Source organism: Alexandromys fortis, unplaced genomic scaffold, assembly GCF_014885135.2.
Source record: "Alexandromys fortis isolate MF-2015 unplaced genomic scaffold, M_Fortis_MF-2015_v1.1 scaffold_66, whole genome shotgun sequence".
Classification (NCBI taxonomy): Eukaryota; Metazoa; Chordata; class Mammalia; order Rodentia; family Cricetidae; genus Alexandromys; species Alexandromys fortis.
The window spans coordinates 1,221,455-1,236,516 of NW_026067950.1; the positions used below are offsets into that span (position 1 = coordinate 1,221,455).

The 15,062-nt window shown below is 48.4% G+C and overlaps 1 protein-coding gene across 2 annotated transcripts in view; it reads left to right on the top strand.

Annotated features, from left to right (window-relative positions):
- Nucleotides 1-2,958: 2,958 nt before the first annotated feature.
- The window catches only part of Tmtc4 (transmembrane O-mannosyltransferase targeting cadherins 4), a 54,712-nt gene continuing 42,608 nt past the window's right edge, over nt 2,959-15,062 (top strand). For both annotated transcript variants that reach the window (XM_050150428.1, XM_050150429.1), the window contains exons 1-4: nt 2,959-3,051; nt 8,428-8,640; nt 11,700-11,815; nt 12,794-13,010. In XM_050150428.1, coding sequence (XP_050006385.1) covers nt 8,479-8,640; nt 11,700-11,815; nt 12,794-13,010 — 495 coding nt within the window. In that variant the 5' untranslated portion in view covers nt 2,959-3,051; nt 8,428-8,478. The remainder of the gene's footprint in view (nt 3,052-8,427; nt 8,641-11,699; nt 11,816-12,793; nt 13,011-15,062) is intronic.

The following is a 15,062-nucleotide window of genomic DNA, read 5'->3' on the forward strand; positions in this document are numbered from 1 at the left end:
AATGGTCCCTCTGTCATCTGAACCTCCTGCCCTCACACTGTCTGTCGTACTCGCCATTTAATTGTTTAGCCTCATGGGCTACAAGTGTGTGTTTTGTATCCTGTTTGGGGCTGTAAATTTTTGAGAGCAGCTATGGAGGGATTTTGCTGCACTTCGTTCTTTGCTAGGTGGACTTCGAGACGGCTACCCACTATGCACTCTAAATGGAACTGTTATCTAGTGAGCTGGGGTGGACAGGGCAAAGGAAACCTGACCGGCTGCAGAGGTGGCTCAGAGGTAGAGACAGGACTGCTTTTGCAGAGGATGCAGGTTGAATTCCCGGCACCCATTTCAAATGCCTGAAATTCCTGTTCCAGGGGATTCAATGCCCTCTTCTGGACTCTGTGGGCACCTCCATCTACATGTAGAGATACTTTTTCTTTTTCTTTTTTTAATTAAAGAAGAGAAACCACATGCAAACACACATGCACACATAAACACACACAAATTAGAAATAAAGTTTTGGGCTTTTTGTTTGTTTTTTTATAGAAGAGAAACTGAGTTCCTTATCTTCTCCTTTGGGTTAAGGAGATCTCAAGAGTCAGTGCTACCTGACTTAAAAATGAAATCCCTAGTCACATTAACTGAAATGTACCTCGACTGTAAATATTTACCAGCCCATAGCCGCGTTAAATGCCAAACATTATAACCACTCCCCAAACTACAACCAAATCATTTCCGTCCCAAAGGTTCCAAAACCCAAAACTGATGATTTATAAGGTTTTAGAGTATTTTAAATTCTATATTTTCAAATATAATGGTTTACTCAACTTGTGCATGTGCCAGTGTGAAGGGCACTGCCTGTGGGCTGGAAAGTGTTCAGCAATGACTTTGAAGCCCACACCAGATTTGTCTTTCATACGCTTGGTTTAGTCACTCAAACACTCCTTGTGATATCGGGCTAATATCAAAGCTAAACAGACATCTCACTGGGCAGGGAACAGAAATGCTGCTGCTGCAGGTTCCACTCTGGAAGCTTGCAGGGGTGACTCTCATCTGCCGCAAAGTCCTTCACCCGTGGCGGGCTAGGAGGACAGCACTGACGGACGTCCTTGAGACCATAGGCCAGTGGCTATCACGAACTGGTGGGCCTCTGCGGGTCTGGTGACAGACAGCACCAGAAGTTCCAAGGTCACTGAGGCCAGGGCCATACCACACAGTCTCAAGCCTTCTTGCAGGTGGATATCCACCCAGAGGCTAGAGAAGCTGTGTCTCTGGGGCACGGCAGTGTGAGCCTAGAGCCCATTCACAATCTCCCAATTTTCCATTCCATTGGGTGGCAGTTTTGTGCTATCAGTACTCACTGTTTGGGGCTAGCTCACCAGAATTTCAACGAACCGTCTTGGGGGTGGCTCATTAGCATATTAAGGCCTGCTCTGGGCTTGGGTTGTAATTGAGCTGGCAGGTGGCCTGCCCGGAGCTCGTTTCCGTGACAGCTAATTTCTATCTCAGATGCACCTCGTTATTCCAAGTCACACAAAATGCTTACTAAGTTACACAAAAGGTTAAAAATAAAAGCTTATATTCCTAACACCAGCCAATTGGAGGTGAGCAAGGGTGGAGCCATTTAGGATACCAGGACTGAGGCATCTGAGGGAAATACTAACAAGAAGGCAGTGCCCCGGGGCATCACAGACCAGTAGAAGGAAAGCAGAGAAAGTGTGTGTTGCATGCTCTGCCATTTGAGATGTGGTAACATATACCAGGGGAGACGTTAAATAGGGAACTAGATAAATGGGTTTGAACTCAGATAGCGAGGAGCAGAAGTGTAAATCTGAAATATATTGACTGGAGTGTCAGCAGAAGATTAAATCATACTGGGAAATTGGTGGAGTAAAAGGATGAGATCTTTCAAACTCTTAGGGCTCTTTCTGGGCAGGCAAGCCTGCTAAGCAGACCAGGCAAAACAGGAGAGTGGTAGGTCCAGGGGAGAGAGCATTTTAAGGAGGAAGAAGAGATCTTAGGATGAGCTAGCATTGGGAAGCAAAGTGTCCTCTGGTCTTCCTAAGGGCAGAAGGCAGCAGAGTTGACTCGCAAACGCAGTTTCACTGAATGGGAGCCAAGTGAAGGGAGTTGGAGATCGCCGGGGGTGGGGGAGACAGCACTCCACTTCAGAGATGAAGGGCAGGGGGAGGCAGCAGGACACGGAGCAGAGGAAAGCTTCGAGGTGACTTGATGCAGATGAAGCCTACTCCCGTCCAAAGAGGGAGACAGCTCAGAGACTGACACTTGTAAGGAGGGTCAGAAAGAGGGCGTCCGTGGTCATTGGAGGTTTGACAGGGGCAAGTACAACGCTTTTCTCTTCCTTGAAGGTGGCCGCAAAGATAAGTACTGAGTGGGAAGTGAGTGGGTGGCCTTCCCATCAGAAGGGAGGTGTAGCATCTTGGGGTCGTGACTGGAGTGTGGAAGCACGCTGCACGGCTCTGCAACGAAGAGGTAGTGCAGTCCTGAGGCTACAGGGCCTAGGGACGAAGAACTCACTACGCGTTTCAAGAGAGAGAAAGTAGAGACACATCTTCAACAACTCCTCCCAGACAGGAAGAAGCGTGGAGTTGGGGTTTTCTGCAGGGATTCAACACGCTCTCCGCGGAGCGCGCGGGACAGGCCGGGCACAGGTTCAGAGCGCGCGGAATCCCCGGGGAGCAGGAACCAGGCCTCGGCGGCTCGGCCCTTTTGCATCCCAGCGGCGCTTTCTCCTCCCTAGCTAAACCCGTCCGCCCCTGCGCCTCCTTCACCGAGAGCTTCCTAGTCCCGACGTCAGTCCCACATGTACCAATGAGCTGAAGAGGAGCGTGTGAGTGACGGGAAGGACAACCGATGGGAGCACGGCGGACGGCGGGACTAGGGATCCGCGGGCGGTCGCGAGTGGGGAGCGGCGCGGCGGGGGGCGGGACGCGGCGGGATGGGAGGAGGACGGGAGGCCCCTCCCCTGGTGGCGGCGGCGGGCTTGCAGAGCCGCAGGAGTTTAAGCACGCGGGAGGGAGATGCGACCGCCGCTTGGGCTCCTTGCAGGTAACGCGCCGGGGAGCCCGATGAGGGCCGAGCGCAGCTGCAGGGCGAGCGCAGTTGGGCGCGGAAAGGGCGCGGGCTCCCTGGCTCTCGGCAGAATCACCAGCCCAGCGCGGCCCGGGGGCCTGGGGGCGGCGCCCGAGCACTGCACCTCTACTGGAGGAGTTAGCTACGGGACCCGAGCTGCCACCCGCGGACGCGGGCCCCGGGCACCGTGCGTCCCGGTAGAAGCCGCACCCCGGACAAAGAGCGCGCGGTAAGGGGTGCGCGCCCCGGGCTCAGGCTCCGGAGCTGTCCTGCCACGGCCGAGGTCGCCGCACCATTCCCGTGCCTGTCACTGTCTGACCCAGCCGAGCAACAGCTTCGTGACCCAGGAGTGCACCCGGTGCAGCGGCCACCTGGCTGCGGGGTCCCCGTGCCTGGTCGCCAGCTGGCCAAGGCACTGGCGACGGCTGGACACAGCCGGTAGCTTGGCCGCCTGCCCAGGGTTACGCGGCGAGTCACCCTGCCGCGCTTGGAGTGCCAGCTACTCTGCTCTCCTCTGAGGAGCAAAGCCGGCACCACTGGCCTGGGAGCCTGGAGCCACCGAGCTGCCACGAGTTGGGGAAACCAACCGAGCAGGTGGAGCAGCTACCGCCTCACCTCCGGCGAACTCCACGGGGAGCCTGGGTTGTTGATGTTGTGGCTGTGGGCTGTTTGTGTTTTCTTTCTGTTTTTAACTACACACAAAAGAAAGGGGGGAGTTAGAGGAAAGAGCAACCACTGAGTCATCCACACTTCGCTCTCTCCCCGGGAACAGATGGATGGAGAGAGTTCCTTGGGAAAAAATTATAGTCAGGATTGACGAAATGCCCTCGTTGTCCCCTGTACCTGCACCCCCAATAAGCTGTGCACCCCAGGTAGAATGTGGTGAGGCGGGACGGCCCCGCCCAGGTGGGAAAATGACTACAAGCTAAGTGGAAACTTTCTGAGGCAGAAATTCTGAGTGTGAAACCTCCTAGGGGCAGCTACTTGAGCATTCTTGAGTTAAGGTGGGTCACAACAGGATGGATGCACCTCTCTCCGACTTTGGCTCAGCCTTGCAGAGGATGGCTGGCCCCTTTGCCTTGGGCACTCCCTTTGTTAGCTCTCCCTGCAATGTCCTGGTCAGAAACCACCACATTGTTTAATTTGATTTTCTGAGGCAAGGTCATGCTCCTCCGTTTTGGAGGGCAACTGGCCCTAGATGCATTGCCCTTAATGTGGAGAACAAGAGCCTTTCCAGACCTGCGGCAAATTCTTCGGTTAGGTGGCCACCGCTGGTTTTCCAGGGTGAATCGTCTAGGTTGGGTATCCCTGCTTTATTGCAGTCTGGACTGCTGTGTCCAAAGTTATTAGAAGTTCATGGTACACAGTTCTGTGAAATTTAGCCTTTGGGGAGGCCCCGTTTGATCTTTTGATTGACAGATGGATTTGTTTTAACATCCTGAAAGTCTAGGCTTAACATTAGGAGTTTGAGAATCAGGGCTAAAGACTACTGGTTTGTTCCACACTGAACCACTCTTAGGGAGCCAATTCAAACAGGAGTTCAGTAGTCACGAAAACACCAGCTTTGTTAGGGTAACTGTCTCTTTTCAGACTACTCGTAGTAGGTTCTGTGTAGGTGGGACGTTACTGAAACTGAAGACACAGAGTGAGCTGCCCTCCGAGGTGTGGCTGAGGAGCCAGTGCTCCCAGGCAGGGCTTTACCTGAAGAAGGCCAGTAAGACAGGTTGCTTAATCAAAACCAGAAAGTCCTTTCCTAGACTGTACTGTGGATATAAAGGTCCTTCTCTGCCTCATTTACCCTTGCACCACGCCTTATTGTAGAACAAGGGTCATTTCCTGGTGGAGGATGGGGAGTTGGGATCAGGGTCGTTGTGCAGTAATACAGTTTGTATCGGGCACAAAGATGCTTCACCAGGGATGCCCAAAAGAAGGGTTCCCCTTTTGGGAGTACATCCTGTCACCTGATGGGTTCTGCTAGTCGTAAAGATGGCAGCATAAGCTTTAAGGCAGGGATCAGGGACTAAGAACTGATCAAAACAGTATGGATATGGAGGCTAGCTGTTTATACCACCTCACTCAGTCCTTACCATACCCTAAAGAACACAGTGGTAGCTGGGCGGTGGTGGCGCACCCCTTTAATCCCAGCCCTCGGGAGGCAGAGGCAGGCAGATCTCTGTGAGTTGGAGGCCAGCCTGGTCTACAAGAGCTAGTTCCAGAACAGGCCCCAAAGCTACAGAGAAACCCTGTCTCAAAAAACCAAAAGGTAACTTATTCTACAGGTGAAGAAACTGATCTTTAGGAAAACAATGTAGCTCAGGGAAATATAGCCACCAGTTCATGCTCATCTGTCTCCGTGACCTTTGCTATGGACTCCTGTAGTGGACTCTGAGAACATCACATAGGTTTCTAATGTATTGTAACCTTTCTTAGCCTTTGCTGATAAAAGGCATAGTCTGGACTGTTCTATGTATGTGAACACATATCTGTTAAACATATGGGAGCATCTGAATATTTTCACTGCAGAGCAGAGACGCTTCCATGAAATGGCAAGAGCCAGTGAGACTAGATTAGGGTAAAGGACACAATGCCTGCACAGTGCTCCCCACAGGGAAAGAGAAGATTATTTGACATCAACTCATCCACTCACTTGACTTCCCCAAAGTGGGGACCTGACCCACCAGGACACCCCAAATGTTGGGGTCCGTGGCCCCCTCTACATGTGTGTGGGTTGTTGCTTGAATGATGGTTGGCTCGGGCTGTGAATATGAATAGCCAGGAAATGCATAGCAGCTAATTTAGGGACAGATTATTTTTTTAAAGATTTATTTATTTATTATATATACAACATTCTGCCTCCATGTATGCCCACATGCCAGAGGAGGGCGCCAGATCTCATTACAGATGGTTGTGAGCCACCATGTGGTTGCTGGGAATTGAACTCAGGACCTCTGGAAGAGCAGACGGTGCTCTAAACCACTGAGCCATCTCTCCAGCCCAAGATTTATTTATTTATTTATTTATTATACATACTGTATTCTGCACCAGATCTCATTACAGATGGTTGTGAGCCACCATGTGGTTGCTGGGAATTGAACTCAGGACCTTCGGAAGAACAGGCAGTGCTCCTAACCTCTGAGCCATCTCTCTAGCCCCAGGGACAGATTATTTCATCAATCAGTGAACATAAGACCATTTGAACTTCATACTAAACTGTGATTTCATATTTAAATGTTTAGAGCTCAACCCGAGAACATCAGGACCAATTATATGACCGTTTATGGCTTCCACATAATCTGCGGAAGTTGCTATGCCTTTAAAGTTGGTATAAACCATTTGTTTTCCTGCACACTGATTTTCTAAATAGAGGAACACATTTATTCCTTCCATTTTTAACGCCAGAGTGTCTTCCTGGGTACTCAGTCTTGTTTTAATTTTGAGGTGGCAGGAGTAATTTCTTTAGCTAGAATGTAAAACAGCTGTCAGGGTCTTCATGGTGACCTGACTACAATTAGGATTTGAACAGTGGTTTACCTTTTCAGTGGAAAGAAAAAAAAGCTGCGGAAAGTAGGTGGACTATTCCCCGAGTGCTTGCTAAGAGCAAGCCTTACATCAGGCAATGGTGCTCAGGGGACAAGCAGAGAAAGAGTTGCAGGCTTTTGTGTCTGGATTATAAGTGCAACTCTGCCTCTGGGAAGGGTCAGGCTGCCACTGAAAGGAGTGCCCATCAGTCTGGCTCTACCTTTATTCAGACAAAAGACTAAAAGAAAAGAAAAAGATGTCTGTGGCGTGAGATTCTGGGACTCCTATTTGCCTGACTTCCTGTGGATCTAGGTATTATTTGGAGATCTAGAACCAAATATAACCAAGCTGCAGCCCGGCCCACGGGGAGAGAATTTTCCTTCATTGGCTTAAAAGCAGAATGGAAGTTGTTCTAGGGAGGACCAGAGCTTTCACACCAAAAAGCCAGTACTAAGGGAGATTTTTGCAAAGACTGTCAAACTCATGGAAAGTATAATGATAGTTTGCCTTCTCCCAACATCCATTAAAACCTCAGGGGCTCTATTCAGACGATGTCTCTATCACCTTGGCCTGTGGGGGCACTTTCTTGATTAATGTTTGGTGTCAGAGGGCTCAGACTACTGGGTAGTGCCTTCATGGGCTGAGTCAGAGAGCAGGCTGAGCAAGCTAGTAAGTAGCATTCCTTTATGCCCTCTACAGCTAGGTTCCTGTTTTGAGTTCCTTCCACAGCTTCCATCAGCCATGGACCTACAAGCCAAATAACACCTGCCCCCACCAGATATGTATCCCCAGTGACGGCTCTAAGGTCGGCAGTGTCGTGTCCGTCTCATAGCGAGGAAGGAGCTCCAGAGAGTTTAGTTACCTCTCTAAACATACAAGACTGAACTGAGCACCCTGGCCAGAAGGCAGCACTTGTAGAGGATGTGGTAGGAATAAGAACAGACAACCTGATTTGCAGATAGTTTCAAGTTTGAGCCTTGGAATTGGCCCAGGCTGTCACAAAACTCGAAGTCTCATAGTTTGCCTAGTTCTACAGGAAATGATAGAAACTCATACAACGCCACACAATCAGGGTCTCCACGATGACCTGACTGCAATTAGGATTTAAACAGCGGTTTACCTTTTCAGTGGCGAAGCTGTGGCGAAAACCACTTTGTTTGGAAGTGTGTATTTCTGACTTGACTCTTCCCGGTACTGGCAGTCAGCTCTCTGGGTAGAATTGGGGCAGTTTAGTTCTTTCTGGGACCTTCCAAAGAAATTGGTTATTCTCCCTCTATGTAAACTGTAGTTCAGTCAATCCCCGCCATATGCCCTCACCTCACGAGTCCCCTCTCTAAGATTTTCTACTGACTGACATCAGCCCTTGTGTCCACACGCACACTGTAAGGTCTCTCAGAGCCGGGGTCACAGTCGTATTTCGTAAGTATGCTCTAACTCCCCCCGCCCAGTGTGCCAGCAATGAACAGTTACTGATTTTTCTGGGTTGATGAAGTTGATCATTAATTTTTTTTAAGCCAAGTATAGCTGGCTCTGAGAAATAAAAATGACTTGCTTTATGGGGCTAGTAAACATAGGATTCTGTTAAATCAGAATTTCTGAAAGGAAGCATCAGAAACCTAAGGGCTTCAGATTTCATAGGTCATGTTAGGGTTGGGAAATCTGCCTGAATCCCAGGTCGCTTCTCTGCCCACTGAAGTTTCTGCCTGACTTAACACGTCTAAAGATCACCTATAAAATCACAACATGCCCACCGATGTAGCTCTTGCTTACGGTAAAGATGTTCACTGCAGAAGTGTGCTCAAAGGTATTTATATGATGTTATTCCCCTTGCAGATCCCTCAGCATAATGCTGCAGCAGGAGGCTGGCAGCCTGCAGTTTGCAAGATGGCCGAGCTGGATGCTGACTTGGACCACATCGTGCCGTCTTCTGTGCTTCCCCCTTTCTGGGCTAAGCTAGTAGTAGGATTTGCTTCCCTCGTGTGTTTTGCCAGGAGTTATGATGGCGATTTTGTCTTCGATGACTCTGAAGCTATTGTTAACAATAAGGTTTGTGTCTTAATCCTCTAAGGAACTTAAACATGCCGTTTGCTTTTGTCTTAGTAATCATCCAAGTTGGTATTAATTCTCTGATAAGCTTGGGGTCGACTCTTGGTCTGGGTCTCTCTTAAGATCCAGAGTTCCCATTTCATTTTATGTATTAGCTCCTAAACTTATTGCCTCGGGTGTGCAGCCCCTGTCTGTGCTGAGGAGATCCCATCTGCACATAGATCAGAGAGGTCATTCTGCTGAGATTACAAGACCAGGGGTGTTGCAGAGCAAAGCAGATTGAGCACTTCAGGTTTTATGAGGCTTTTCAGAACTGCGGGAGGAAAGAAAGACTCACCCATTTGCTCTAGTGATGGATGGATCTAATCACCTATCAAAGTGTGAGGCTGTGACTCTGTCTAGTGTGTGAGGGCAGCGGCCTGAGAGCTGCTGGACAGAAGCCATGTGCTGCTGAGGGGTACAGTGTTCCCACTCATTCCATGTTTGGAGATTCAAGTTTGCCGACCATGCAAAATCCTAGCCCACCTTGTTCCCCAGTTGCCGCTTTATAAGGTTGGGAGAGTAGTCGCCGTTTTTATTGTCAAATGGGAAGGAAAAGATTCAAATGGGCCCAAAGACAGTGAGAGTAGGGAACTCGGAGGCAGGCAGAACGGGCGCTCACAAGTGGCATGAGGTAGAGCCTTTGTGATCGTCTTACTCAGCACATAGGTTGCATTGCCTGCGCTTGGCCGGGACGTGAAGGAATGCACCTGCCTGTCTCTCTGGGGCATGTCATTGAAGGAGCTTTTGCAGCACTGCTGCTGCCTGGTCGTAATAAATGAAGGCCACTGAGATGACCCAGCAGGGTAAGGCATCTGCTACCAAGCCTAATGACCCCTCCCTTGCCTTCACCTGCCACCCATGACAGGTGACTCCTTAAGAGGCAAGTCGCTCTGAACAGCTGTGCCACATTGATACCTTGAGAGACACAAAATAACTTTTCCAACAAGGGTTCACCTCTTTAAGTTCTGTGGTTATGGTGACTTTCAACACACCCCTACCTGGGTGTGTGAAGGGTTAGTTCAGAACCTGTGCTGGAAAGTTCCATTGCGCTGGGAAGATGGAAGCCTGACTGTGGTGTGTGGAGTGTTCTGATGATCGCTGTGTCTTCATGATGTCAGCAGGCGGTTGCTGGGGGAGGGAGTTGGATTCTATTTGCTAGATGCTTCCTTGGGCTGAGTTGCCATTTTTTTGTTGACCTCTGAGTCAGTGCTGTTAGGAGGGATTTCAGATATATTCTAATGTTCCCATAAATCATTAGAAGAAAAACTTGACCTTTCCCTCGCACACTCTGCTTCGTGTAGGCTGTGCCTTGTTAAATATTTAGAGCTTCTTTGGTGTTCGTTTCTGTTCGGAGGGAGGATGAGACGCTGCTCCCAACCACCTCACAACTGAACAAGCCCTTTTGTGGCAAAACACAAGGGCCTGGGCTCCTGCTTTTGTCGCTGAGTTAGCAGATGGATCCTGTAATCTTTGCAAAACATCCAACTGTCTCGTTGGGTAGATGCTCTACATTTTTAAGGCCACTAAAGCTGGGAGAAGGGAAAGTCACATGAGAATCCAGTGATCGACTTTGCGTCTGTTCCTCCTCCTGACGCCTTCCCTGTGAGTCGGCAAGCACTTCATTCATATCAAGTACGAAAGTCCATATTGGAACGTGGGTGTTTATTCTTTGAGGCCATCTGTCACTTAACCAACTCTTCTGTGTGGGGAGGAAATTGTAAAGTGTGTGTGTGTGTGCCACGTGTATGCAAGTGCCTGAGGTGGCAGAGGCCATTGAATCCCCCAGAAATGGATTTGCAGATGGTTGTGAGCCCAGAATGGATGCTGAGAACCAAACTCAAGTCCTCTGAGAGAGCGGTATGCATTCTTAGCCACTTAGCCATTTCTTCTGATTTTGAGCATCCTTCTGTGCTCAGAAGGCAACTTTTTAGAAAGCCGGTAATGGTGTAGTTTCTCCGATTAGGTACACCGACCTGCTGGATTTCAGGGCTAATCATGTGAAGATATAGACCAAGAGTTAGAAGGAGTCGTGAGCCCCCCAACATGGGTGCTGGGAACTGAACAGAACATGCTTTTAGCTGCTGAGCCGTCTCTCCAGCCCCCTTGTTTGATTTTTACAGCATTCAGTTTCATATTTTAAAGTAAGGTAAAATGCTTGTAAGCATGCTTGGTGTAATATAAGGCCAAATTATCTCAGCAGAAAGAGAGAGTTTTGTTTAATATTTAATAATTTTATATTTTAAAATTGTATGAAATTTTTTTCCTTAGTTTCACAGTCTGCTTAACTCATGACCAAAAGTGGAAATTTTAAGCATTATATTTGCCCATACTTGTTCAAACTGCATGCTTTTCTGATACTTCACCTTATTTAATTGACCGTGAAAGGGTAGTAGTGGCCTTATGTTGCCGAGTGGTCTCTTCTTTCAGCATGTTTTAAGCACCTTCTGTACTTGAGCTCATGTGGTCCGCCGGGCCTTGTGGCGCGCCAGTCTAGTGGTAGAGATAATTAAGCCATAGCTATGAGTGACCGGTGAGCCAGGTGTTATGGGTACAGGTATGAGATGCCGTGGAACCCACAGAAAAGGATTGAAGTCCATTTGGGATGCAGAGGGTTGAAGATGACCGTCTAGGGCAGATTTGCCTATGCAAAGCCTCTTGGGAGGGAACTCAGGAGAGCTGGGCAGAAACATGGAGTTAGGCAGATGTGTGTGGAGGCGATTGCAGCCCTATGAGGACACTGACTTTGACCCAGGAAGGGAGATGCTATTGAAAGGCTTGTAACCCACTGGCTAGTTGTAGTTAATGTGCACTTAGAAGTGCTTTGTGTAGAAAGTGGGAGGATTTGGTGGCTCTTTTAAGAAGCTTGCCCATATCCTGGACAAGAGATAATGGGGGTGGGGGGAGCTGGGCCTGGGGCTAGTAGGAAGGATGAAGTGGGCAGAGTTTTCACGGCTTTGGGGCAAGATGAGGGGAGGATCTTGACTCCTTGTCCAGAACGTCCCATTGTGTTCCTGCAGGACCTTCGGTCAGACACACCCCTGGGAGACCTGTGGCATCATGACTTCTGGGGCAGTAGACTAAGCAGCAATACCAGCCATAAGTCCTACCGGCCACTTACCGTCCTGACTTTCAGGTAAGGTGTCAGAGTAGAAACAGGAGCACCATTGGAGGTTTCCAGATGACATCGTATGTGGGGGTTCCGTTGCTAGTTTTTAGGTAGGTGGAGCCCATTTGTATTGTAAGATTCTGTGCTTATTTAAGGTCTTAGAAACTGTGCCACAGGAAGGTTGAGAGGCTTTGCCTGAGGAATCTCCGTATCAACTGGAGTTACGCAGATATTGGCCTGGTCCCTGTGCAAGGGTGATGCTCAGACCAGCAAGAGCCCACCCTTTACCGTTTGGGTAGCAAAGCAGCAGGGGAACAACACAATATGTATCAAAGCAACACAGGCATCCCATAAAATCATGGTTTTTTTTATGACAAAACTAAGTTCCTAATCATCCTACCATTACCAAGTCAATATGTAAAATGAAAATGAAGTTTAAAGATGACTTCTAGTCCCCATTAGCTAGGATTACTAGTCACATAACAGTTCTTATACCTGTTTCTGGGATACATTTAAATTCTTGTGTATAGCTCTTGCTTTTAAAAACAATTAGAAGTAGTTGAGCAGTTGAGAAGTAGTCAAAAGAAAGACTCACAGTAGAAAGGTATCCTGCAGATGAAGACTGGGGATACATAATGTTAAAGCTCTTTTTGTGTGTGTATGTGTGTGTGCAGAGGGTTCTGTGGATATCTTAAATCTAGTCCCCTTTGGGATAGCCTCGAAGGATTTGTCATTTATCTTGTCCTTGGGAAATAATCCCTTAAACTTAAAATAAAAAGGTCTAGCTCTGCTTTTGATTTTCCTCTCCCTGTATTTTCGGTGCCTTCCCCCGTGACGTGGCCATTGTTCCCACTCTCCTCTGTGGATAATTGTTTTCCTGGTTTCCTCAGGCTTCTTAGCTGGACAGGTATTATAGCCTTGATGCTCTTTTCATGAAGGAGGCACCAAGAGCCTTCACCAGCCCCCGTTCTGTTGTGTGTGTTTCACGCATCCTCTCTGTTGCAGGATCAACTACTATCTGTCGGGAGGCTTCCACCCCGTGGGTTTCCACGTGGTCAACATCCTCCTGCATGGTGGCATCTCTGTCCTCATGCTGGACGTCTTCTCAGTGCTGTTTGGAGGCCTGCAGTACACCAGCAAAGGCCGGAGGGTACACCTGGCGCCCAGAGCTTCCCTGCTGGCGGCTCTGCTCTTCGCTGTCCACCCAGTGCACACTGAGTGTGTGAGTATCCCCCACGTGTGACCGTCTGCATGTGTGTAGGACATGTATGTGCTATCTGCTTTTCTGAAATGGGCTCTTCGTGTGTTCCTCGTGGTTACAGAGCACACATCACAATGTTTTCAGGAAATACATGATACTTTCCCTGTTAGATATTTGATGCAGTGGGTTCTAGGTCAGAGGACCCCCTCTTTATGGGCAAATAACAGCCACCAAACTGAGAGACTGTCTCCTCAGAGTGTGCTGTGGTCTTGGGGGGCACCGTCTACCTGTGTGATAACTTCAAGGGCAGAAATGTTAATGTTGCCTCATTTTGCAGCCTAAAGACCTTCCTTAGTCCTCAGACTGGGTGGGGCAGTTTTTCTATTTATTTTATTTATTTTTGGAGGGAGATAGGATCTTATTATCTAGGCCCTGGTTGGCATAGAGCTCCCTATGTATACCCTACTCTAAATTACAGAGATCCACCTACCTGAGTGCTGGGATTAAAAGCATGCACCAGCACACCTGGTCTGAGGCGGTCTTTTTGTGGTAGCTGACTGTATGATTTACAGAATCCTTTCTTATATAGTTAGCATAAAAGCAGTATGACATCAGATGGTCTGGTACAACTTTATAGGCAGTGAGAATCCCAGGAGGATAAAGAAGAGTGAGTATAGGGTACACTGAAACTCTCAGGTTCCATGGTCTGTGCAGGTGCAGGGGAGCTGCTCCTGAAGCTTCCCTCCTCCCTCCCTGGGTATCTTCCCCTTAACACTCTCTGCCAGGTGCTGAACAGCAGTGACAGGAGTCTAGCCTGCTGCCCTGTGGCCGTGTCTCTGTGCCTAGGACATGAAGAGTACACTGTAGACATAGACTGTTGAGATTTAACTGGGCATGTGTGAGGTCGCCAGGAAACCCATGTGCACACCTGAGCACTTGGAAAACGTGAGGGGGTGTGTTGCTGAAGAGATTGGATTGGTCATTCTGGGAGCACCAAACACCTGGGTTAGAAGCTTCATAGGCTCTTCCTCTCACAGTGGGCCTTGACCTCTAACAGACCTATGTTTAACTGATTGCCCTATTGAGAGCCTTAGAGTCAATTCTAAAATGTTAATCAGAATTCTTGGTTTTAGAAATTACGATTTCTCATAATATCTGTTCTTTGGTTTCAAGAACGCTATGGAATTTTTATTGTTGTCTTCCGTATCTTTTGTGAAAGGCTGTGGCTGATGCTGCCGGAGCCCGCTTTAAACCCTTTGTCTCTTATCTGTGCACAACCATGGCCAAGTTAGAATGGGTTGCAGCCTCACTTCTCTGGTCTAAGTGTTTGTTGCATCTCAGATGCGGTGTATGACACAAACAGGGCTTTCTGGGAAACCCCTGATTGACTGTTTGCTTCTTGTCTAATTGGACATAGTCGTAAAACCAAAATAAAATCGAATGATTAACCAGAGGTTTTCCAAAGTTAAGATTTTACATATTGAGAACTTGATGTATAAAAAGGTTTCCAGCCCTGGGTATGCTTACACATGCTTGAGCAGGGACAAACACTCACAGACACACATTGCAGATCAATGCAGTTTATCTGCTAACCTTTAGAGGCCCTGTTCCAGATCTTTGGAAGGAATTGATGGGAATGGAGAGATAGCACAGTTCATAGAGTCCTTGCCGTGCAAGCAATGGAGACCTGAGTTTGGCTGCCAGCACCCACAGTATACCTGGCATAGGGTGTGTGCCTGTGGTCCTACTGATGGGGAAGGAGAGATTGACTGTACTCAGGGCTGCCAGCCTAGCCTAATTATCTAGTTATGGACCCAGGAGAGATCCTGACTAAACCAAGATGGTTCACCACTGGGAAATAAAACTCAGGGTTGGCATCTGGCTTCCAGACACACACACACACACACACACACACACACACACACACACACACACAGAGAGAGAGAGGGGGTGGCTACCCTTGGGGAGAAAGGAATATTTGAAAATTCTCTTCCTCTATCTGTCATTCCATAACAGCCATTTAAACTCAGATTTCGGAAAGTAAGGGATAGTTAAAAATTAGCATTCACAGAC